Consider the following 26,607-nt stretch of genomic DNA (forward strand, 5'->3'; position numbering starts at 1 on the left):
AAAAGGTGAGTTTAAAGAGTTAGTACGAACTGAGGCCATAGGAGAGTGATATAACAATTTGATCCAGGATATAAATTTCGGGCTGAAATTAAACATTTCAAGCACCTTAAATAAGTAAGGCCATTCAACTCTGTCGAAAGCTTTTTCAGCATCTAAGGAAATGACGAATTCAGGAACATTTTGTGATGGGGTGTAGACAATGTTTAACAGTGTACGAATATTATAAAAAGAGTAACGACCTTTAATAAAACCCGTTTGGTCTTCCGAAATAATATAAGGAAGTGCTTTTTCTAATCTGTTTGCTAATAATTTAGAAAAAACTTTAGAGTCAACATTTAATAAGGATATTGGTCTATAAGATGCACATTGAGCAGAATCTTTATCCTTCTTTAATATTAAAGAGATCGATGCTCTATAAAAGGATTCAGGAAGTTTACCAAGTTTTAATGAGGCCTCCAGAACCCTGAATAACCAAGGAATTAATGAGGATGCAAAAAATTTATAAAATGCCGCGATAAACCCATCAGGACCAGAAGCTTTCCCCGGGTTCATAGAAAAAATAACATTCTTAATCTCATCAGTGGTAAAGGAAGTGTCTAACATAGAAGATATATCATGTGAAATCTTAGGGAAATCTAGGTTATCTAAAAAGTCATACATATGTTTAGAGACTTGTGGAGACTCTGATTGATATAAGGAGGAATAAAAGTCAAAAAGGATTGATTAATCTCAGCGTGATCAAATATCAGTTGATCTTTTTGATTATAAATCTGATTAATTTGAAATTTAGTATAGCTAGTCTTCAAATGGTTAGCCAACAGTTTACCAGCTTTGTCACTATGTATATAAAATTTACTTCTTGTTTTCATTAATTGATTTGCAATAGAGGACGAAAGTAATAAACTGTGTTCCATTTGAAGTTCAGTTCTTTGTTTATGCAACTTCTCAGAGGGAGCTGTAGCATATTTCTTATCAATTTCCTTAATCTTGTCCACAATAACCAGCTTCTCCTCCTTCAACCTCTCCCTCAAAGCAGCAGAATACGAGATGATCTGACCACAAATATAAGTTTTAAAAGTATCCCAAAGGGTGTTCATGGATATATCCTCTGTACAGTTAATTGTAAAAAAGAGATCAATCTGTTCATTCATAAAGTTAACAAAATCCGAGTCCTGAAGCAACAGCGAATCAAAACGCCATTGTCTATTATTTTGTGTATTGGCCAATATTTTAATAGAAAGCTTAAGTGGAGCATGATCCAAAATGGTTATAGAGTCATATTCATATTTAACCACTGAAGAAATAAGACGAGAATCAATTTAAAAAAAAATCAATTCTTGAATAGGAATGATGAACATGTGAAAAAAAGGGAAAATCTTTTTCCTGAGGATGCAAAAAACGCCAAATGTCCGTTGACCTGGAATCTGAGAGAAATAAATTAATCAAGGTTGCAGATTTATTGGGTAGAGTCCGTAAAGGAGCCGAACGGTCCAATAATGGGGATAAACAAGTATTAAAATCCCTGCCCCAAATTAGCGAAAACTCATTCAAATTCGGGAACAAATTAAATAATGATTTATAAAATTCCGGACAGTCCATGTTGGGAGCATAGACGTTAACCAAAGCTACCTTTTTAATTAAAGAGTAAACCACTAACCAATAGAAATCTACCATTCAGATCAGAAATAATATCGTGTTGTACAAAAGTGATTGAGGGATCTATAAAAATAGAAACTTCTTGAATTTTAGCGTTGGAATTCGAATGGAAGTGTTAATCCTTCTAGAACTTAAAAAAACATAATCTGTCCACCCCTCCGCACATGGGTCTCTTGTAAAAATAGAATATGTGCTTTAAGTCTCCGGAATACTTTAAAGACTTTTTTTTCCTTTTTATTGGATGATAAAGACCGTTAGTATTCCAAGAGACAAAAATAATTGTAGACTGCATAATCCCTAAAGTCAACCCTCAAATAGAGGATTGACAATAGGTTCGACCCGCAAACTCGGGAAGGGAACAGAATAAACGAGATAACGGGAAAGAGAACGCAACCAATACTTTGGTAATATAAGTAGCCCAAGAAGAAAGAAAAACCAAAAAGTGAAGCCCCCCCCCACCCCCCACCCCGTACCCCCAAAGCTAAATCTAAGATAGACCAGCCAGAAAGAAGCGAGCACTAGAACTACCCCCATGACTTCTGATAGACGCTCACTAAAAAAAAGTGTATATATAAAAAGATCAGCTAAAGTTATAAAACAGTAAAGGAATAAAAAAAAAGTACACCAATTAAAACGAAAACGATATAATACAAAGAAAAAGCAGGTACATATAAAGAAAACCGTTAACCTACAACAGACCGTATAATTAAACAAGAAAATGAAATATTAGCGTAGACTAGCCAAGAAAACTACAAAAAGTACGTTTGAAAACTACAAAGTTTAAGGCCTCCAGGGATATACGTAAAATGATGCTGAGGGAATAGCCACCCAGAATCCCCAGGGAAGAAGAAAGGAATGACGCAGTTAAAAAAAAGTTTGGCAGCCATATTAATTAAACCGAAAAAAACTTTTCTGCCCTCATATAAAGCAAAAAAAATTAAACCCAACAGATTAACTGCCTCCGATCAAACAGAGATGATTTAATAGTGCAATTAAGATGTTGAAGGCAAGAGTTGATCCAGGTAACTCTGGGCTTCCGATGGAGAGTCGAAAAAATGGGAAGACCCATCAGACAATCGAATCCTCAAACGTGCGGGATAAAGCAACGCTGGTTTTAAATCCATCTTGTAGAATTCCGACATCACAGATCTGTAACGGACACGTTGATCACGAACCTGTTTACTAAAAGAAGATCCGAGAAATCAATGTAACCTTTAGGACGAGCAAAGCGAAGCAACTTCTCCTTGTCTTGAAAATAATGAAATCGTAAAATAGCATGCCGAGGTTTATCTGACTTAGGCGAATATAATGGGACTCTGTGAGCCCGATCCAATAGTGGTGGTTGATTAGGAAATAAGGTGGGAAATAAATCTTTTAAAAGTTGAGAGAAAAATTTTATAGGGTCATCAGATTCAGCAGCTTCACGAATACCAATAATTCGAATGTTCTGTCGTTGCATTCTGCATTCTAAGTCAGAATTTTTAAAGGTCAGAAAGTCAAATTTTTTCTTCATTACAGTAACTGTTTCTTCAATTTTCCCCATCTTGAGTTCATTTTGTTGCGTGGATTTCTGGAGATTAGATATAGCAGTCTGATATTCCCTGATAGATGTTTTCATTTTATCAATTTCATCGATAATTTTCTGCAGTTTAGTTGAAATTTCCGCATGAATCAGATCCAATATAGTAGTTGAAATTTCCACACGAATCAGATCCGATATAGCTTGCATAGTTACTGCCGGTTCAATCGGAGGGGAGTCGGTAACTTTCGGTCTAACTGGAGGTTTGCCATCTTTCCCATTCTTAGACATAGCGGACCTTAAACGCATCCAAATATATAATAGCAATCCGCTGCAAGGTGTTGTAAAAATTGTTGCCTTAAAAGTTAGCCTAAATGTAGCTGATCATAGGATAAAGCTCAGAGGTAATGGAGCGAGTCAAGAACACGACTTCACTCCATGAGATCTACCGGAAGTCTGAATTCACCTTTCACTCTTAACCCATGACCTCTAGATGTTCAGAAAGCAAGGCAGAGTAAGAGGCAATCATGCCTCCTTCAGACTGACTTTCAGTTATTCATAATCCCATCCTTCAGACTTCTCAAATAGTGGGCCTACTGGAGCCTCAGCTCCACCTTTTATCTACCTGCTCGATCCCCCATTCACAAGTGCACAGAACCTTCCTCCTGACCTTGTTTTTGTAATCTAGGATTGCATATTCCTTAATGTGGATCTGGGAGCATTTTCTCTCACCTTTGTAGCCACAGACTCTTTTATGGGAGTAACTGTATTTCTGCCATTTGGTTACTTCATGGGCTGTTCAGTGAAGAGCCAACAGCTTCCTTGATTGCTGTATAGCAAAATATTGTTAAACTGGTCAAGCATCTCAGTGCTCCTATTTCACTTGATGTAAGCCATCTTAGTGCAGTCCAGTCTTGGGAAATATTGCATTGTTTTCATTTGGAACTCAGCTTAATATTACCACTGAATGCATCCATGTGTTGGTGCTTCAATAAAAGATGCAATCCAATTTCATGGCAACAAAAAGATAAAGTTTGTTTTACTAATAAGGTTTCAGTTCTAAATTGACATAATCTTAGACAAAGTTTAAAAATTACAATATAGCTAAATTTACCTGTAGTTCCATCAACCTAGATTTTGAGAAGAGAAAGTACCCAAACTACAGTAACTGGTCAGTTAATCCTTTCCTGGTATACATTTGAAAGTTATCACTTGAATATATTCTGGACCAGACATTCAAAAACTGTTAAGATTGTAATAACTAAGTGGTGCTTTTAAAAGATTATTGACAATTCTTCAAAAATTGCTACAATAGGTCAACAGTAGATGCAATCTCATTGACTCTTCACACAGCTTTAAATCACCTAGACAACACAAACACCTGTGTCAGGATGCTCTTCATGGACTATAGCTCAATATTTAGTACCATCATTCCCACAATCCTGATTGAGAAGTTGCAGAACCTAGGCCTCTGTACCTCCCTCTGCAAAAGGATTCTCAGCTTCCCAACCGGAACACCACAGTCTGTGCGGATTGGTGATAACATATCCTCCTTGCTGACGATCAACACTGGCGCTTCTCAGGGGTGTGTGCTTAGCCCACTGCTCTACTCTCTCTATACCCATGACTGTGTGGCTAGGCAGATCCCAAATACCATCTATAAATTTGCTGACAATACAACCATTGTTGGTAGAATCTTAGGTGGTGACGAGTGGGCGTACAGGAGTGAGATATGCCAACTAGTGGAATGGTGTCACAGCAACAATCCAACCCTCAACGTCAGTAAGACAAAAGAGCTGGTTGTGGACTTCAGGAAGGGTAAGACGATGGAACACATACCAATCCTCGTAGAAGGATCAGAAATGGAGAGAGTAAGCAAGTTCTTGGGTGTCAAGATCTCTGAGAATGTAACCAGTTCCCAACATATCAATGCCATTATAAAGAAGGTAGGATAGCGGCTATACTTCATTAGGAGTTTGAAGAGATTTGATATGTCAACAAATACACTCAAAAATTTCTATACCGTGGAGAGCATTCTGACAGGCTGCATCACTGTCTGTTATGAGGGACTACTGCACAGGACCGAAAGAAGCTGCAAAGGGTTGTAAATTTAATCGGCTCCATCTTGGGTACTAGCCTACAAAGTACCCAGGATATCTTCAAGGAGCGGTTCTCAGAAAGATAGCATCCATTATTAAGGACATCTAACACCCAGGGCATACACTTTTCTCACTGTTACCATAAGGTAGGAGGTACAGAAGCCTGAAGGCACACACTCAGTGATTCAGGAACAGCTTCTTCCCCTCTGCCACCTGGTTCCTAAATGGATATTGAACCCTTAGATAGTACCTCACTTTTTTATATATAGTATTTCTGTTTTTTGCACAATTTTTAATCTATTCAATATACATATACTGTAATTAATTTAGTTATTTATTTTTATTATTATTCTATTTTGGTTTTTTTCTTTTATATTATGTATTGCATTGAACTGCTGCTGCTAAGTTAACAAATTTCACATCACCTGCCAGAGATAATAAACCTGATTCTGATTCTGAAATTAAAAAGAAAATGAGTGCCTTAAAACACTTTCGCATAATTAAAATCATCCGTGCAAACAAAATAATGAAAAAAAATTGTTAACCTATCTTCCTCTTTCTTGCAGTTGTAAGATACCTATTATAAATTGTAAATTGAATTATTATTACTGAGTTACAGTGAAATATTTAGTTTTGCATATCATCCATACAGTGCATTGAGGTAGTGGAAGGGGAAACAATAACAGAGTTCAGAATAAAGTGTTACAGTTACAAAGAAAATGAAGCCCAGGCAGACAATGCAGTGTGAGACAATGATGAGGTAGGTTGTGAGGTCAAGAGTCTATCTTATACAAGAAGTCCATTCATCTGTCTGGTAAAGCAATAGAAGCTGTCCTTGACCTTGGTGATATGTGATTTCAGGCTTTTGTTCCTTCTGTCTGATGGGAGGGGGAAGAAGGGAAAATGTTTGAGGTGGGCGGTTGTTTTACTGAGACAGCAATAAGTGTAGACAGTTCAAGGAGGGGAGGTAGGTTTGGCTGATGTGCTGAGCTGTGTCCACAACGCTCTGCAGTTTCTTGCTGTCATGGGGAGAGCCATGTTAAGCAGTGGTGCATCTGTATAGGATGCTTTCTCTAGTTCATTGACAAAAATTACTGACCATCAAAGGAGACTTTCCAGATCTCTTTAGCCTTCTGAGGAAGTAGAGGTGCTGGTGACATGGCATGGGATCCACGAACAGATTCCCCAGTGTTAGTGCTGTTGGACCCCTTGTGGATATTCACTGGATGCAAGCTGTCAGCAGGGATACATTTGTTGAAGTCCAATGCTTAACCTTGCCAGTATTTACAAGAATAAATGGCATCAGTTCACTACAGAAATGCTGCCATTTACCATCAAGGTTTGTCTCACTTTATCGTGACCATGCTGAACTAACTATACATAAAAATCTTGAGTAATGTTGGTAACTGTGTGGATTTTCCATCTGATGCAGTTTAATGAGAACCGTACGTACTTGGTACCCATTTTAAAGCTCATCCAGAGTGATATATATTGACTAATAAAATCTGCTTGCTTTACAGCTGCCCCCTGTAATTCTCTTTGGAGGAAAGATTCTTTAACAAGTAAATGTTATCAAGCCAACAGTCAATCAGCTCTAACATGGCATGAAGCAAGAAGGAGTTGTCAGCAACAAAATTCTGACTTGTTGAGTGTGACAGAATTGCATACTCAGACATTTGTGTCAGGTAAGAAATTGTTGTAGTTATTAAGCACTTCTTAAAAATTGTTAAGCTGAAACATTCCATTACATACAATATACCCTGATAAGCATTTTATTCCAACAGTCACTTTCTCTAATTGTTTTAATATGGCGTATGTACATTGAAATTAAGTTTTTATTCTGTAACAATAAGTGTTTGACTTCATCAATATATTGTAAATCACGTGTGCAATTTTATCTTGAAATTTTGTCTTCTCATTTGATGATCTCTGTGTCCTTAGGCAATTTGACATTAAGTCCTCTGTAACATGTAAGCTGTTTTCTCATTGTATTCCCTCTGCTTTACACTCTCAGTTACATCCAAGTTGCACATACCATGAGAAATAGTTGCCATGATTTTAATTTGTGCTTCTGTCTTAGTAATTTTCCATGTTATTTTGAAAGTCATCGACACTGCTTGTGAAAGTTTGTCTCCAACACAACTAGGCTGTTCAAATATTATTAGGCTGTGACTGAACTGCACCAACTTCTAACAAAATGAGCGATTAATTTCACTAATTTCATTAAATTGGAATCAGAAAGAGAAGCAGGTTAATTATTAGTAACATATGTCATGAAATATATTGTTTTGTGGCAGCTGAAGAGTGGAAGACATAAGCATTCCTGGAAGTTACAAAATAATAAATAATGCAAAAGATGAACGCTGAGTTTATGGACATGGGTTATTTGAGTAATAGTTATTATCTAACTGTTTAAAAATGATATTGCACAGCACATAACAATATTCACTTATATCATCTCAATGAATATTCTGCAGCTGAAAGACAGCCAATCTGAGAATTAGTTAAACATTATGCAAAAATATGTTGATCTGAGTTTTTTGAGGGTGTTATTAAAAATTGATGAAGACAAGTTGGAATATGTGATATATGTAAACTTCAGTAAGGCTTTTGATAAGGTCCTACCTGATAGGCTGGGCCATAGAATGGGAAGTATTTTGGCTAACCAGGTCCAAAACGGGCATGGTGATAGGAGACAGAGGGTTGTGCCTAGTGGCAGAAGGCTGTTTTACTGACTGGGTGGCTGCAACCAGTGGTATACTATAAGAATCAGGATACAAGATTTGGATGGGATTGACTGTTGCCATGTAAGTAAATTTTCTGATGACATGAATGATGTTTGCTGAGGGATGTAGACCAGCTGAAAAGTTGAATAGAAGGAGTTTAGTCCAGACAAATGAAAATGGACTTTTGGATGTCAAATATAGGCTGGGCATATACTCTGAATAGGAAAGTGTTAATGTGCAAAGGAGATTCGTGTGCAAGTTCATAGCTCTGTGAAAATGGCAATACAGGCTCTGTAAGTTCAGTTCACTGGTTCATTGGTGATACTGATGGCAGGAGAGCTGCATTGTCTTGGTTATTGTGTGGACAAGACCCTCAAGCCTTGGACTTGCCTGTGGCAGTCACAGGGGAAGGAGATGCTGGGGCTGGCTGTGTGCCACTCATTTTGTACTGGGGTGGGGGTGGGGGTAGTTTTCCCTATCTGTGCTGCCCTCCAGTGTTTGTTCAGTGTAGCTCTCCGGTGTTCATTTGTTGCTACCCTCCAGTGTTCACTCGGAGAACAATATGGTTAAAGCAACTCAGAGAATAAGGCTATATTATAGCAAGCAACACACACAAAATTCTGGTGGAACACAGCAGGCCAGGCAGCATTTATAGGAAGAGATACAGTCAATGTTTTGGGCCGAGACGCTTCGTCAGGACTAACTGAAGGAAGAGATAGTAAGAGATTTGAAAGTGGGAGGGGGAGGAATGAAGTTAAGAGCTGGAAAGTTGATTGGCAAAAGGGATACAGAGCTGGAGAAGGGAGAGGATCATGGAACAGGGGGCCTAGGAAAGAAAGGGGGAGAGGAGTGCCAGAGGGAGATGGAGGGCAGGCAAGGAGTTATTGTGAGAGGGACAGAGAGAGAAAAAAGAGACAGAGAGGAAATAAATAAATAAATAAGGGATGGGGTAAGAAGAGGAAGGGGGAATTAACAGAAGTTAGAGAAATCAACGTTCATGCCATCAGGTTGGAGGCTACCCAGACGGAATATAAGGTGTTGTTCCTCCAACCTGAGTGTGGCTTCATCTTTACAGTAGAGGAGGCCGTGGATAGACATATCAGAATGGGAATGGGATGTGGAATTAAACTGTGTGGCCACTGGGAGATCCTGCTTTCTCCGGCGGACAGAGCGTAGGTGTTCAGCGAAACGGTCTCCGAGTCTGCGTCGGGTCTCACCGATATATAGAAGGCCACATCGGGAGCACCGGACGCAGTATATCACACCAGCCGACTCACAGGTGAAGTGTCACCTCACCTGGAAGGACTGTCTGGGGCCCTGAATGGTGGTGAGGGTTATGTTATTATTATTTTTTCTTTTATGACTATTATTTTGTATGAAATCATAACCATATGTGTTATTTGTGCTATGATCTATGTGCAATGGTGCTGTTGGTAATGTGGTTTGTACCTTGGCCCCAGAGAAGTGCTGTTTCATTTGGCTATACTCATGGATCGTTGAAAACCAAACCTTCCGGAGCTAGTAACATCCCTGTAAATATTTTTTTCCAGTTTAATGACATCTTTCCTATAGCAGAGCAACAAAAACTGAATGCAGTACTCCAAATGTGGACGTGTACAACTGTAACATAATGTCCTAACTCCTCCACTCAATATTCTGACCAACAAAGGCAAGCATGATAAGTTCTTTCTTCATCATTTCTCTGCTGTGTCTCAACCTGTCAGGACTTTTTACATTGCAACATAGGGAAATGAATTGCAATCTTATAGAGGTGTATACAATCAAGAGGAGTGCAGGTAGGGTCAATGCACATAGACTTTTTCCCAGAGTTGGGGAATCATGAACAAGAAGGCATTAGGGTTAAGGTGAGAGGATAGAGATTTATTGGAAACGTGAGGGCTATCTTTTTCACCCTGGAATAAGGTACCAGAGGAATTGATAGAGGCAGGTACATTAGCAATATTTAAAATATACTCTGACAAGTACTGTACACAGATTGGAAAGATTTAGAGCAATATGAGCCAAATGCAGTCAAACGGAACTAGCTAAGACTGGTATCCTGGTCTGCATAGATCTGTTGGACTGAAGAGCCGAATTCCAGGCTGTATGAATTTATGACTCTAAGACTGATATCTTCATTTTCACAATAATTGGACTCTATCAGGCAAGGAACATTTAGGCCTATATATGGCTCCACAACCTTTGGTTGGTGCTAGAAGAGCTTTATGTATCATCCTGTTTGTGAATGTTGCATGATCAGTGAATTATTCCCTATTAACAGATTGCGAATTTTTACTGATGTCAGCAGACCGTTCGCCAGTATGATTTCTGAAGTCCCATTGTTGAAGGGACTTTTTGTAAAGCTGGCAGTAGCCTTACAGCCACAGGGGAAGGTCACTGCTGTCTGAATGGGTGCCACAATTGTGAGAGAGTCCTCCCAGCAAGTCAGGGAGACTGGTTTATGAAAAAGAATTCAAGTAGGAATTTTTAAAAACAATGCAGATCTATACTGAAAATGGTAAACAAATATTCAGTAGCCATTCACATCTTTGGGAAGTGAAATAGAGTCAATGTTTCACGATGGAAACCCTACAAAAGAACTGACATTCGGGGTCTCCAACGTTAACTCTTTTTCTCTTCTCACAGGTGTGGTCTGACCTGCTGAGTGTTTCCAGCAGTTTCTGCTTTTGCCCAGCCGGAAACATATCCTTTATGTAAGGTGCCTTGGTCAGGAAGTGATAAGAGAAGTTTCAATGTGGACACAAGTGCAGTTTGTGAATGCCTGCACTTTGGAGAACTCTGTAAAGCAGACAAATGTCTATGTCAACTCTTCCTGCTTTTGTGAATACAGGGAAAATAAACAAAATGTAGTTTCCTCCAGAATTCGGGTGACCTTCCTAATGGAGCAGTGTATAACATTCTGAGATGTAGCAGCCACTTGGACTGATCCTGGGGCCAGGAAGTGATGGGTGACAGTGACTTGTCAAAGTATGCGTGAGGTTGCGTGTTTTTACAGATTGAAAAGTAGCAAAGGAGCCCGTTTAATGATTTGTTTTGTAAGTGGTATGGTTCTCAATAGTGCAGTACTGTTGACATGAAGCTGTTTGAATAGATTTCTATCCCATAACACCTTTTTTAATCCTTCTGAAATTTTCATTTTTTTGAGGATGAACTGAAACATTGTAGTGACTCATTATGTTTACTAATAAGTTGACATCACTTACATGTCATTTACTTATTTATTTACTTACTTACTTACTGAGGTACTGTGCGAATAGGCTCTTCTGGCCCCTCAAACCACGCCACCCAGCAACTCCTGGCTTAATCCAAGCCTAATCACATGACAATTTACAATGACCAATTCGCCTACCAACTGGTAGGTCTTTAGATTGTGAGAGGAAACTGGAGCACTTGGACGAAACTCCTGAGGTTACGGGGAGAATGTACAAACTCCTTAAAGGCAGCGGCAGGAACTGAACCAGGGCCGCCTGTACTGTAAAGTGTTGTGCTAGCCACTACGTTACTGGGCTGCCCTATGTTATATCATATCCTGCAGGAGATTCTTGATACATGTTTGTGCTGCTTTCTACATAAATATATGTTCTACTGGTGTTCAAAAAGTGTGAGATCATGGGTGAACCAAAGTAAATCCCTCTGTAACCTGCCAAATTTATTCCTCTTAAGTGGGCGTGGATTGAAAAGACAGTTTTCATTATCATCAGGTTCGTCAAAAGCTGGCACTACATTCTATCACTTCTCCTCATCATCTGCAAACAGAGAGGCAAAGGATCATCTTAGAAATTACACTGATGTATTATTATTTTTAAATCAGGGTGTCTTTCATTATTTTTGCTTGCTTATTCTACAATGTATACCTCACTGCTAAACTCCCGTCAGCTCTTGGATCACTACTGAACCATTCTTATGTTTTAACTGTATGTGTTGAAATAATCTCATTAAAGAACCATTTTCCAGTCAGATATTTACTGGTCTGTGCATATAAACTGTTGTTTAGTACATTGCTGACTGTAAGTCATCTCATAACCCAAACTTAAGGAATTTTGGAATTCCTAACTGTTCTATCATGAGGCTTTAAGACATATTAAAAATACTGATATTATGTTATACTAAGTGCTTGGCACTACAATCCTTCAAGATTTCTTTGTTCATTTAACTTTGTTGACGGCCACTGTAAGGAATGAGACAGAAATTTTAGGTGCAGCAAGCTCCAACGAACACCATGTATGAGTACCATTTGGTTATAAAAAACACATGTATGTTTTATTCAGGCCTATTACAATATGTAGGAACACCTCTGTGGATTGGACTAAGCAGCCAGGATTTTGAGAGCGGGTGGGAATGGAGTGACCAAAGCCCCTTCAGATACTTGAACTGGGCTCCTGGTAAGTAATAGAAAAATACTTGCTTCTGTCTAGGAGAAATAAAAAAAATAAAGTCACTGCACTTTTTTTTTTAGCTTTTTTGATAAGCCCTTCTTTGATAAATGCTAGAGGGCTAGACTGTTGTATTTATAACTGTCTCTGCTAATATTCTATCCTTTATGAATCTGACTTCAAGTTCCACTTGGGACGACTAGCACTTGTAGAGAGGCCATTGTTAATAAGTCAATCTTGTGATGGATATTTATCAAAAATTTGATGTTGGCTCTTGGCCCCATAGATGCCAATTTGATTGCAGAACTAAATGTTTATCAGCCTAGCTGATCACATCCATAATAAATGTACAAGCAATATTTGCTCTTCATTTTAAACTAAACTGCAGAGACAAGTTGATCTGTGCACTAATTGCAGTTTTATATTTAGCGTCTTAATACTGCCCCGCTGGTTTTATATTTCTTTCTATGTGTAAAGGTCATCCATCAGCTGGCAGAGAAGATACATGTGTGGCATTGAATCCATCAATGGCATCAAAGTGGGAAAGCAATGCTTGTTCTCTGAAATTGGGATATATTTGTCAAGGTGACACTAAGCCTTTGAAGACCACTCCAGCTCAAGGTATGTTGAACCGTGTATACAAAAATAGCAAATTCATAGCTCCTAACACTAAAACTTTCAAAGTAATATATTAAAATCAGGCTTTTTTTAGCACTTCATACCAGAAGTAAAACGATTTACCAAAGTGTGGACATTGGATCAGACAATACCACTTTTTTTGCCTGCTTGCCAATCCAAATCCATTCAGTTTAAAACATTAATGAAGATCTGTGGTATCAATATGTTGCAAAAAACTAGTGATATTCTTTCAAAGTACCCTGTGTACGCCATGTGCTAATGCATGGAGGACTCTGTAGAGAAGCAGATTGTGAAGTTTGCTTCTGTTTGGCTTAGGCAGCAGAATGCAGGTTAGCTCTGGAAACCAGACTTATGTAAGTTTATTTAAAGGAAGGCCTTAAACAGCTGGTCACAGACAAGTCCTGGAAATTTGACTCAAATAAATTTATTTGAAGGTAGACATTACCCAATATTGCTTTGGGCTTTTGGGCTCCTCCAAAGACCTCTCCATTTTTTTTTTTGCTCTCCTCCCAATATCCCTGACCGTCCCTCCTACTCTTGGGTCTCTTTTCTCTGTTACCCCTGGACCTGGCCTCTAACGTGACCGCTACACTTAACCCGCTGTTTCCCTTAGCTGCCTGGCCTACAATCTTCCCACCCTGTTACTTGTAAAAACCCCATCCCCTTCTCTTAATTCCTCCATCTCCGCTGTATCTGCTCTCAGGATGAGGCTTCTCATTCTAGAACTAATGAGATGCCCTCCTTCTTCAAAGAAAGGAGGTTTCCTTCGGCCTTCAAAGCTGCCCTCGTCCACATCTCTTCCTTTTCGCACACAGGGAAAGGGAGAGGGAGAAAAAAATAGGTTAGTTTTAATTTGCCGTGAAGGTGAGGGAATATCTCCTAGAGGGTGAGACCTGGTCAAATGGGTTGATAACATAGAAGAACTTCGATCATTATAACACAGTACAGGCCCTTTGGCCCATAATGTTGTGCAAGACTTTTAACCTATTCTAAGATCAATCTAAGCTTTCTCTCCTACAAAGTTCTCTTTTCTATTGTGCCTATCTAGGAGCTTCTTAAATGCCCTTAATGTATTTGTGACCACCACCACCCCTGCCAAGGCATTCTATTCACCAACCACTCTCTGTGTAGAGAACCTACCTCTGACATTTCCCCCCTCCTCCACTATACTTTCCTCTAATCACCTTAAAATTATGCCCCCTTGTACTTGCCATTTCTGCCCTGGGAGAAAGTCTCTGGCTATCCATTTGATCAATGCCTCTTATCATCCCGTACACCTCAAGTAATGGGATTAAATTTATAGGCAGTCAACAGGTGACTACACTTCTTTTTCTGTGTTATATGTTGCCAATGACACCTGCCGGACTCATCCAGCGGGTCAGGCAGTGAAGAAAACTGAAACAATATCACAGATGAATATATCAGCATTCATGTTCAATTCTCACGCAGAGGTAGAATGCAAGTTAACTGAGGCTGGAGGGATCAGTATCAAGCCCAGAATGCCTCAGTGGGCCAGACAGAAAGTTACGCTGAGCGTTGTTGCTGCAGTGATGTAGAATTAAAGTGACAGGCACCAGGATGCTCAGGGTTATTCCTGCTGGCTGGACACACTTGTTTTCCCAGGGAAAGGGTATCAAGATCTAGAGGGCATAGGTTTAAAATGGTGATGCCTGGTGTAACTGCCCACATGTTTCTGAATGGGACTAAGAATGCATATTTTTTTTGGGGGGGGAAGGAGTTTATCTGCTGATCTGTGGTACTGCGGAGCTCTGAGTGTATTGTTGTCTCTTGGTTCTGACATTTTAGTTGAAATTGATTGTTTTGTGATATAAGTTTGATCTTTTACCTTGACATATCTAGACAGGTTGTGTCACTTCTGTGGTTCTGCTGCATTTTACGGGGCATGAAACTGCATGCAGGGAGCTCAATGCTACTTCCTGCCAGATTTTCCTTGAAGGTTGCCCTGGAGACCAATAGCCAAGCTGTGACGTTGTAGTTTCAAAAGACCTGATGTGCCTTGTGGTGAATCGAGCAACTGGGAAAACATATAATTCGCCCTCACACCAATGATATCAGCATTAAAGACACACTGCCAACCCGCCCCTTACCCGCAAGTTTACATGTAAAGGTTTTCATAAATCTGCTACAGCAAGAGTGTGAATAGGATTCAAACTATATAGTTGAGACCACTTAACTAACTTCAAAATGTTGGTCATTCCAAAGCCTATAATGACTATATCTGAATAAGATAATACACAAACTTGCCTTTTCATTTAATTGTATATTACTTCCACAATACTCAAACATGTTACTAGGAAGTTTGTCATGGAAAATAAGAATATGACCTTGCTAGATGCATATCTTAACTTTGGATTTAAGTGCACTGTTAAAGTGGAAGCAGGAAGCACTTTAACTGGCTGTCAGTTATGGTATGAAGTAAGATCTCCACTCTAGGACTGAAGGATGGTTTAAGCATAGTCTGTGCTGACTTTCCGTTAGTGATATAGAGGGATAATTCTTAAATTCCAGTACATTACTTATGGTTTTGTAACTTACACTAAATCATTCGGTTCATTCCAAGTTGATTTCAATAAATTACATGAATATGGCAGTATATATCAAGTTAGAAAATTCAGACAGCTTTATAACAGAGAATGGTAACAGCTGAAGGTGGATAAATATTATATCCCGGTGTAATGTTTCATAAGTTCGAAATTAATTGAAAGAAAAACGTTGGAGATGGAATGATATGTGTCTACTTTGTTTTACTTTTAGTGAGGCGGTCGCTTTCAACACGGTGGTGTAATGACATATGCCATTTGCATACTTTAACATATAACTCGTAATGAATGTTGTAAACAACAAAAATGCTTAATCAAACACGTCTACAGTATTACTGAAATATTAAGTACACAACACATGGGACACTAATTGATCGCTCTCCAAAGGACCTGCAAATAATATGAAACATTTAAGCATTGTTACAAAAACAAATACACATACGAGGGGTGATTGATAAGTTTGTGGCCTAAGGTAGAAGGAGTCAATTTTAGGAAACCTAGCACATTCATTTTTCAACATAGTCCCCTCCTACATGTACACACTTATTCCAGCGGTTGTGGAGCATACAGTTCCCTTCTTTGTAGAAGTGGTCCGCAGTAGGGGTGATTGATAAGTTTGTGGCCTAAGGTAGAAGGAGATGAGTTATTAACTTCAAACTTTCTGCATTATCACTCAAAGAGCTGACTTGCATGTGCATGTAACAAGAGCCGTATAACTCATCTCCTTCTACCTTAGGCCACGAAAAAGAACCTTGTAAGTAACTTGCAGAAGAAATTATTATAATTACAGAGGGGTGCTGCTGGTTAGTACGATCACCACTTATAGATAATCTCAAAGAAGCTTTGATTATCTCAAGAAATCAGGGAGAAAAATCTTGGTGTTTATTTTTCTTAAAAAATCTGCAGTATTGAGTACAGGTTGCACTGTTCTTTTAGCTTTAATGATGGATGTGGACTTCTTTTTTTTCTCTGAGGGATCAGAGGCTTGGAAAGTTACTTGTTAATGTGCTGAAATCAGAATTGATTGATTTCTCCCCTGCCGCATCCCCAGCCTGGGATCCAAATTGAGCCTGAGGCCCTGTTACTTCCCAAAATCTTTCTCCAATAGGTAGCCTATCCCCACCACCGGGATGCTGGAGTGGTGGTAATCCGCTAATGTACAGGCCAGGAAACCTATTTCTCAGGTCAAAGGTTTGGCGAGGAATCAGTGGCACTAGGCAGAGGGCAGCCAGTGATTAGCAAAGAACTTCCTCAATCCTCCTACTTTCTGGCTGGGGTTGAAATAAGCACAGGCAGTTTACAGCAGTAATTGCCTGTAGGTGTGTTGTCCATTCTGGTACCAAAAATATCGGTTACCATAGTGCTTAATCATAGAAATGTGTTTGTCCTTTACCAAGTGATTTCATTTCAAACAGTGGTCTTATGAAATAGCATCATCATGCACTTGTGACCAATGTTCCCTCTAATTTTTAGTAGTGTGCGCAAAAATCTTATGTTGTGCAAATTGTTTTCCTGTGACAGAAGTATGTACGCACTGAATGCACACATGGCACAGTTTATGTAGGTTTACAAAATATTTGACGTAAAACTGCACAGAATAACAACAAAATAATATACATATTTAAGTCACTCAGTTATTTTTTTCTCTCTCTCCTGTCTTTGGTATTTACCCATTCTTTGTAAGCTCTGTCTAGACCAATAGAATTTCCATCTAATTGATAGCTTTTAATTCTCATTAACATATCCAAATGACATTCACCTAAATGGTTTCTCAGCTTGTTTATGAGTTGGTTCATTAGGCTAAAACCTCGCTCACAGTCCGCACTAGACGCAAGAAAGGTTCCCCAATGTCCATCAACTGTGCAAGGTCGTAAAACTGTTCATTTTGAAGTACAAATGCCACCATTTGAGCAAAATTTGAAATCAGTTTGGATTTAATTTTTTCTTGCATGCAAAATTTGAAATCATTAAACTGTCTAATTATTACAGTATTTTTAGCTAGAAAATCATGATATTTTAGACATAAGGCATTAACTTGTTCATCGCCAAATGTGAAGTCACAATCTGCAATTGTAGAAAAATCAAAAGTTGGCCATCTTGTACCTCATCTTCAGGAAACCTTTCTTCTAAATGAACACGAAGACTATTTATAAAAGTCAACAGCTAACTTGTATCTACTGTGACATTTTCTTCATATTGTTGGCTTAGCAAAACTTTAACTTTATCACTCCATGAAACATTGTCTCTCAGATACTGCTTTCTGATCTTGTTAATTTTGCCTCACGCAAAATGAAGTGAATCAATTGGTGTCAGGCCATTCTTTTGCAAAATCTTACACAGTGCAGCCAGTTCATCAAAGACATCACTTAAAACCTGTAAAGCTACTTTGTACGTGATGTTTATCAATTTCTTGTGACAGTATTTAGCCACAGGGTCATTTGACTGATCTTTTTCAATAAAAACTTAGTAAGCTATCTACAGCATTTGAAACAGATCTTTGTAAACTTTACGATATGAACTCTGCCAAAAATGGCTGCTGCCGTGATGCAGCTGTACAAACCGGAACAGGAAAGGTGAGGAGACGTAAATTAGTGACGTGCATTGTGGTATTTGAAAAACCAACTAACTAGTTAACAGAAACACTTAGCTAAAAGATTATTTTCAATAAGTATAATTTTTAATTACTACATTGTTTTAGGTAACTAACCTTTTGTGTGCACATTAATTTCCTTTGTGCACTGGTTGAAAAGCGAGGGAACATAGCTTGTGATACACAATAGCACTGATCCTGGAGTCCAGGTACCAAAGAGTGGATGTTCAATGCAATATTTTGTTTAAGACTTTATCCTTTCTAAAATGGGTTGCCCAAGATATTATATAGACATTCTAAATGTTCTATAACTGTCAGAAGAACAATCAATAATGGACAGTTGCAGATTAGCAGCGCTTGCTAAGAAAAAAGGAAGGAAACAGGAAAGTACTGATCACAGTACATGGGATATGTGTCCAATGGAGGCTTGCTTTCCAAAGCAAAAAATCACAATGCTGACTCCCAAAAAAGTGCCAAAGTCTTGGCTTGAATCCATAAAGGAATTGAATCACACCCAAGCTTCTCTGCAGCTTTTGAACTGGTTGCACTTTTTTTTTAGCTCCTTATCCACAGATCTCCATTCTTAGTGGCTCCTATATTGTTACTGGAGATCAAGGATGACTCAGTTCCACTCCAGCTTTGTGGTTTCTGAGGAGGCTGATGAGGTCAATGTGGGAACTGCTAGTTCAGCTTTAATTTGACTGTACTCAGTGGCCATTTTATTAGCTATACCTGTACACCTGCTCTTTAATTCAAATACCTAATATGTGGCACAACTCAATGCATAAAAGCAAGCAGACATTATTAAGAAGTTCTGTGTCTCTCAGCACTATGCGATAGAGAATACACACTGCAGGGGTATATGTCTAGTCCACTTTAATATTTTCTTAAATGTTGGCTCAGACATTTCAAAATTGTTAAATGATGAAGATGGTGCAGTGTGGAAGAGAGGCAGGAATATAAATTGCATACTTAGGAAAATGCAGAGAGGTAGCAGTGAAGTAGAAGAATGGGGCTGTCAATGTGGGTGTAAATTTTCTGTTGCAAAGACTCAAGTTATTTGTTTTTCTAAAAAGAGCATTACACCCACAATTCATCTCAATTTATATGGTAAATCAAACAAGAGTCAGTGGTAAAGTTTATATGGACATGAAAGGTGCATGTGAATAAAATTCCAGAGAAGTGTAAAAAATGTCTTCTGCATACAGAGCTCCCATGGTTGACATCTTCTGCATTGACCATGAGGCCATTTATTTCACTTCGTTTATGTATTTTACGCCTGTTTCTCACCTTGACTGAGACTCTGGAACTGTTGCAGCCTGTGACTTGCAGTTTGGAGATTGTTTGGTTGTGTCAGCACTCTGCGATCTCCAAGAGGATTCTGGGAGGCAGAGGCAGCATATACGAACCTCGTGGCAAAGATACTGGAGGACGGGATGTGAGCTAATGTTCAACTCCATTTCACTGACTAAAGCAGCAAGGGAGATTGAAACATTGAGGTGAAAGTGAAGGGTGATTGCTGGCTGCCTGCCTTTTGATCACTGGTGGGATCGCTCTGCTGCCGGAGAGGGGAGACTGCCTTTTGATCACTGGTGGGATTGCTCTGCTGCCGGAGACTGCCTTTTGATCGCTGGTGGGATCGCTCTGCTGCCGGAGAGGGGAGACTGCCTTTTGATCACTTGTGGGATTGCTCTGCTGCCGGAGACTGCCTTTTGATCGCTGGTGGGATCGCTCTGCTGCCGGAGAGGGGTGACTGCCTTTTGATCACTGGTGGATCGCTCTGCTGCTGGAGAGGGAGACTGCCTTTTGATCGCTGGTGGGATCGCTCTGCTGCTGGAGAAGGGAGAGGCTGCCCCTGTACTCAGAGAATGTTATCCAGGTTTTCTGCATTTTGGATGTGGATAAGAATATGGACTTGGACTACAGACCTTTTATCCAGCCTTAAAGTTTTTTATATTCTGTGTTTTTCATCTGATCTTTCTAATTTTTTTCTGCTCGTGGGAGGGGGTTTGCAGGGACCTGTTCCATTTTTGTTTATCTTTGTGCATGGAGAGGGGATAATTGTGCTGCCATACTTTTTCTTGATTTAGTAGCTATTTGGAGAAGAATTTCAGAGTTGTATACTTTGATAACATATGAACCTTTGAACCCTTGAAGAGCCCTTAATGTGCTCAAGTGCATAGTTGGGTGTGATTGGGATGTGAGTAGGAGGTCACTTAAACAAATGTATATTGCTTTAATCAGATCTGGTTTTGATTATGGATTAGATTAGATTAGATTAGATTCAACTTTATTGTCATTGTGTTGAGTACAGATACAAAGCCAATGAAATGCAGTTAGCATCTGACCAGAAATGCAAAGAATAGTGTTATTTACAAAATAACTGCAAACAAAAAGTAAGTGCTACAGCACACAAATATAAAAGTACTGAGACAGTACAATATGGGTCCAATACTGCTTATTAATAAACGTTGCTTATGGACCAGCATCACCAATGATCTTAAGGCCCTCTAGATAAAGTTCAAATTCAAGCATTCAGATTATGTTGTGGTGCTTTTACAAATATTTGTAAATCATCTCCATCTTCAGCATTACTGGTAGAAATGGGTGAAGTACTCCTAGATCTATACAGGTTACAGTCAGCAGTGTTTTTTTTGAGTAAACATAAGAGGACATAAAGTTAGTCATCCAATATTGGTAGAGTGTTCGAAGCACTGCATTAGTAAGATCTTCAGTTTTGGGTGGATGGGAAATGAATGGGCACAAAACCTTGGGTTGTTTAATTGGGAGTATGGTCTCAATTTACCTCTTTCAGTTGCTCCTCCATGGTTTTTCCATTTGCCTGTGGTTGATTGCCTTCAGGTAAAGATCAAGATGAAGAAGGATTGTATATCAGTGGCACAGGAAGATCAGTAATATATTCAAGGCAGATACTATGGCTTTTTGCGTATCTACACAGATTGTTCAAAAGATTCAATGACAGGTTGCTCAGGTGTTGCTATTTATATTCCAAGTTTCAGGTAACTATTAAGAAAAATGATCAGACCAAGTATCAATATTCATTTCTGAGATGGTTGCTATCAGTTTAGTCTTGAAATGAGTTGAAGAAGTATGTCCTAATTATGTACTTCTGTGCTCTGATTTGATTTTGGTTTTGACTTTCTGAAAAGCATTTGACTTTTTGATATTATTTGATTTTTTTGGGGGGGTGGATTTAATGGGTATACTTCTTGTCTCTTTGCTTCACATTTCATCTCTAGCACGGGTAGGAGAATGGCTGACAGGCAGGAAGCAGCGAATGGGAATAAAGGAGCCTTTTCTGGTTGGCTGCCAGAGACTTGTGGTGTTCCTCAGGAGTCCGTATTGGGAACGCTGCTTTTCGTATGTTTGTCAGTGGTTTCAATAATGGAATTGATGGCTTTGTGGCAAAGATTGCGGATCATACAAAGATAAGTGGAGGGATAGGTAGAACTGAGGAAGCAATGTGATTGCAGCAGGACTTGGGCAAAGTGGCAGATGGAATACAGTGTTGGGAAATGCATGTAGATGTATTTTGGTAAAAGAAACAATAGTGTAGACTTTGATCTAAATGGGGAGAAAGTTCAAACATCAGAGATACAGAGGATCTTAGGAGTCCTTGTGCAAGGCTCCCAGAAGGTTAATTTACAGGTTGAGTCTGTGGTAAAGAAGGCAAATACAATGTTTGCATTTATTTCAAGGGGAAAAGAATATAAAAACAAGGAGATAATGCTGACCCTTTATAAGACACTAGTCAGGCAGCACCGAGTATTGTCAACAGTTTTGGACCCCATATCTCAGAAATGATGTGTTGTCATTGGAGAGAGTCCAGATGAGATTCACGAGGATGATTCCAGGATTGAAAGGGTTAACATATAAGGAGCATCTGGCAGCTTTGAGCCTGTACTCACTGGAATTTAGAAGAATGTGGAAGATCTCATTGAAATTTACTGAATGTTGAAGTGACTAGATACAGTGGATGTGGAGAGGATGTTTCCTCTGGTGGAGGTATCCAGAACTAGAGGGCACAGCCTCAAAATTGAGGGGTGACCGTTTAGAACAGTGGTAAGGAGGAATTTTTTAGCCAGAGAGTGGTGAATCTGTGGAATGTTTTGCCACAGACTGTGGTGGACGCCAAGACCATGAGTGTATTTAAAGTGGAAGTTGATAGTTTCCTGTACAGTCAGGATATCAAAGGATATGGCGAGAAGGCAGGTGTATGGGGTTGACTGGGGTCCGGGATCAGCCATGATGGAATGTCGTAACAGACTCGATGGGTTGAATGGCCTAATTCTGTTCCTATGTTTTATGGTCAAACTCAGTAAGTGGGACCTTATGTTGGCATGCCAACCACCATTAAACTTAGCAAGAAGAAGAAGAGGAAGAAGAGGTTCAATTGTTGTTCAGACCAAACATCTGAATGTAGGAGAAATGCAATCTAAGTGGCTTTGAACATGGAATGATTGCTGGTGCCAAATGAGGTGGTTTGAGTGTTGTAAAAACTGCTGATCGCCTGGGATTTCCACTCACAACAGTCTCTAGAATTTACAGAGAATTGTGTGAACAACAGCAAAGCATCCAGTGAGTGGCAGTTCTTTTGGCATTCTTGTTAATGAGAGAAGTCAGAGGAGAATGGCTAATTTGGCTCAAGCCGACAGGAACTCAAATAACCATGTATTACTACAGAGGTGTGCAGAAGAGCATCTCTGATTGCACAACACATCAAAACTTGAGGTGGATGGGCTACAGCAGCAGAAGACCACAAACATGCACACAGTGCCCACTTTATTAAGTATAGGAGGTAGCTAATAAGTGGCCCCTGAGTATACAGTATATTTCAATGTAAAATGGTCACTGATAAAATTTAATAGGGAGAATACCAAAGAGGAATCAGATATGTGAATGGTTAATTGTATTGTCTTTGAATTTCAGTCACTTGCTAAATCTAAGTAATATATGTTATATTGATCTTTTTCAGTAATCACTACACCCATTTCTTGTCCAAGTGGATGGCAGCCCTATGCCGGTTATTGTTATAGGCTACAAAAAAGTCCCAAGACATGGCAGCAGTCTTTAAGAGCCTGTCGAAAGGAGGAAGGAGATCTAGTTAGCATTCACAGTATTGAAGAGGAAAGCTTTATCATCACTCTGCTTGGAATTTGTGAGTACCAAATTACGCCCATACATGGACTGGTTTGATTTCTACATGAAATAAATATTTGAGAGGAAGCACAATCTGTGCTATCTCTTTTGTACAAGCCACTCCACCATGTGCGAGGAAAAATTAATGCAGCATTTGGCACTTGGGCAGCAGTGGATTCCGAGTTAGCAATAATTTAATTTCATAGAACTTAAAGCAAAACTGACATCAGAATATTAAAGCTGAGTGCCAAAACAGAAGCTCGCCATCAATCTGCAGTACTTGATGAGCTAAGTAGTACAAGCTCCATATTGCGTTTGGCTTCTGAGATTTTTTCCACAGGAACTAATTTTAAGAAGTGGAATACAAAGCACAGTTGCTACGATATTATGCATTTTGAATTGCGGACCATAGCTGCATTTCTTCCCTGACGTATCTCTTTCAAATGTTTCTCTGCGGCCCACACAAGACAATTGAAATGTGGTTTTAGTAACAGTTTATTCTGCAGACAGAATATACGTGGTCTGAATCATGCAAGAATGATCTCTGGTTAATGACTTATTCTTTCATTGCCTGCCGTGAATCAGTTACGTACGTGTCAGAGGAGGCACAGTGATCCTGGAGCCAGGCCAGCTGACAAACAGCTCCGGAAACCTGGGCTTGGTTCTAACCTCTGGCGTTGTGTATGTAGACTCTGCCCATTTTCCGGCTGCTGTGTGGGATTCCCCTGGATCCTCTGGTTTCTTCCTAGATCCCAAAGACCTGCTGATTGTAAAGTGAATTGGCACCTGTAAAATTAGTCTTATGTAGATGGATGGTAGGAGATTGGAAAAGGGACAGGAGAAGCATACATTAATGGAGAAGTGGTATCAGAGAAGTGGTTATGGAGAAATATGTAGTGGGGTTGAATTGACAGGAATGCTCTGAAAACTGGCATAGACTTGATGGGCTGAATGGCCTTCTCTGTCATAAGGAAATATAATGGAACGCTGGCAATGGCATAATAGAACGAATGGATTCTCACTGTACCATTTTATGAAAGTAGCAATGCCAACAATACATTGAGCATCTGTGTACTCCTTCTGCCAAGCTGATATTACCAGACTAGTGCAGGCACATGAGGCTGTGAATGGTTTATGAAGCTTGACGCACTTATACAACTAGAAAACAGCACTTAATGTCATAAAGACAGAGATGGGATAGAAATTTAAATAAATTACAACATAATACAGAGCTCAGTATAAAGAATAATCAGTGTGACTGGGTTTAAGGCATCCAAAATCCATCCAATGAGGAAAAATTATAAAGTGCATGTATGAATTCTTAAAAGCTGGTTACTGCAGTCTGGCAACCTGCCAATGGGATCCAACTACTTGTGTCACATTTGGGTTGCACTAGATGTTCATTCTGATAAAAGATTCATTTAGCTCAGAGTTGGTCTGTGCTGGCCTGGCTGAAGTCAGGATGATTTGTTAATTTCATTCATCTGTTCTTCTTTTGACTCTATACATGGTACTTAGGCCTGAACTCTATCAACAACATGTTTGAGTTCTTATGTACACCGTAACAGTCAGCTATGTAAAAATAGTATACTACTGGGTTGGGCTTTAGAGCTGTAGTGATGTTCGATTCATGGTTGGATTTAATTTTAAATCCCAGCTGAACTCCACTATTAGTAGCACCGACAATTTTAAAATTCAAAATGAACAAATAAAGGCTTTATTCATCAGTATTTTTTGAAGAAAAAATTCTATTGTGAATTTTGTTTTTGGAGTACTTATTTTTCTGAAATCTAAATCACTTCCCTGTACAAGTGCCCAAAGAAACCCCAGCCCTGTTGGTGTACGGCAGCAATAAATGGCAAAGCTTCTTCCTCATGACTCATTTTCAGCGAACATGGAACTAATGGCACTGGCTTGGTTTCCAGGATGGCCTTCACACTGACTTCACTGTCCTTGACTCCTTGACCTCCTCCACAACCAGGGTGAGACCAAATGCAAACAACACCTCATATTCCTCCTGGGCTGTCAAAAACCCAACATCAAAGTCTCCAATTTCAGATAAACTACACACTTTCTGTTCCATTCTCTCTCCTCCTTATCTACCCAAGTGTGCACGTGCTCGCTCGCTCGCTCTCTCTCTCTCTCTCGCTCTCTATCTCTCTCTCTCTCTCTCTCTCTCTCACACACACACACATACACACACCCCCCACTTCCAGCCCAAACACCTCTCCACCCTTCATCCCCCTATTTCTCATCACAAACACGAGAAAATCTGCAGATGCTGGAAATCCAAAGTAATACCTGCACACCCCTAGAAGGGTCTTGGCCCAAAACATCAACTATCTACTCTCTTCTGTAGATGCTGCCTGGCCTGCTAATTTCCTGCAGTATTTTGTGTGTGTTCCTCCTGTTTCTCATATTCTTTTCCTCCCCTCACCTGCTTCCATCTGTCTATTGTCTACACACTGCACCCATTTGGTTCCTCATCCCTTTCCCTCTCTCCTTTTTGCTTAATATCCCTCTTTTATGTGATCCTTACATCACCTACTTTTCTTATCAGTTTCCATAATCTGCAGCCCTTTTGTCTCCACATCACTTCCCAGACTTTGTTGCTATCTCCACCCCTCACTCTTGGATCTCTAATTTCTTGTCACCTCCTGTATTATCCTTCCTCCTCTCCTTTTATACTGTCTCCTACACTCACAGTCCCAATGCAGAATCTTGACCCGAAACATTGACCATCTCTTTACCTCTGCAGATGAGTTGCTAAAGCAGCTTATTTTTTGTATGACATGTACACTTTGTGTCATGCCCAGGGCCACCAATATAGGTGGAAGTTTGAGGTCAGAAGATACGAATCCTTGAACTTACCACAGGTTGGGTGGTGAATAATGACTTCTATCAAAACCCAGTTACTGCTTCAACTTCGGTCAGCTCCTAGAGTCACTGCAGACTTTTGCTCAATCCATTTATTTTTTGCTAACAATAAAAACCATTTTAGCCTATTGAGCCTCAGATGTCTGTCAGAGCAATCCCTCCAAATCCATTCCTCTACCTACTTCTGTGTGACTTGTTCTCTCTCGCATGGCACACCCTTCACAAATCTCCTAATACACTTACACTGGGAAAATTTTCATTAATCAAATACTTTTCCAACAGGAATGTCTTAGGGATGTGTGAGAAACTAGACTATCTAGGTAAACTTACAATCTCGGGGGAATCTGCAAAGTCCACGTACTATAGGCAGCAATGTTAACTGCTTT

The 26,607-nt window shown here is 39.5% G+C and overlaps 1 protein-coding gene across 1 annotated transcript in view; it reads left to right on the plus strand.

The window, feature by feature from the left end:
• Positions 1-26,607, plus strand: part of mrc1a (mannose receptor, C type 1a) — a 163,115-nt gene that overhangs the window by 34,754 nt on the left and 101,754 nt on the right. Inside the window, exons 4-7 of the mRNA XM_063044201.1 lie at positions 6,795-6,959; positions 12,290-12,403; positions 12,872-13,015; positions 23,181-23,363. Coding sequence (XP_062900271.1) covers positions 6,795-6,959; positions 12,290-12,403; positions 12,872-13,015; positions 23,181-23,363 — 606 coding nt within the window. The remainder of the gene's footprint in view (positions 1-6,794; positions 6,960-12,289; positions 12,404-12,871; positions 13,016-23,180; positions 23,364-26,607) is intronic.

Source organism: Mobula hypostoma, chromosome 3 (assembly GCF_963921235.1).
Source record: "Mobula hypostoma chromosome 3, sMobHyp1.1, whole genome shotgun sequence".
Taxonomy (NCBI): Eukaryota; Metazoa; Chordata; class Chondrichthyes; order Myliobatiformes; family Myliobatidae; genus Mobula; species Mobula hypostoma.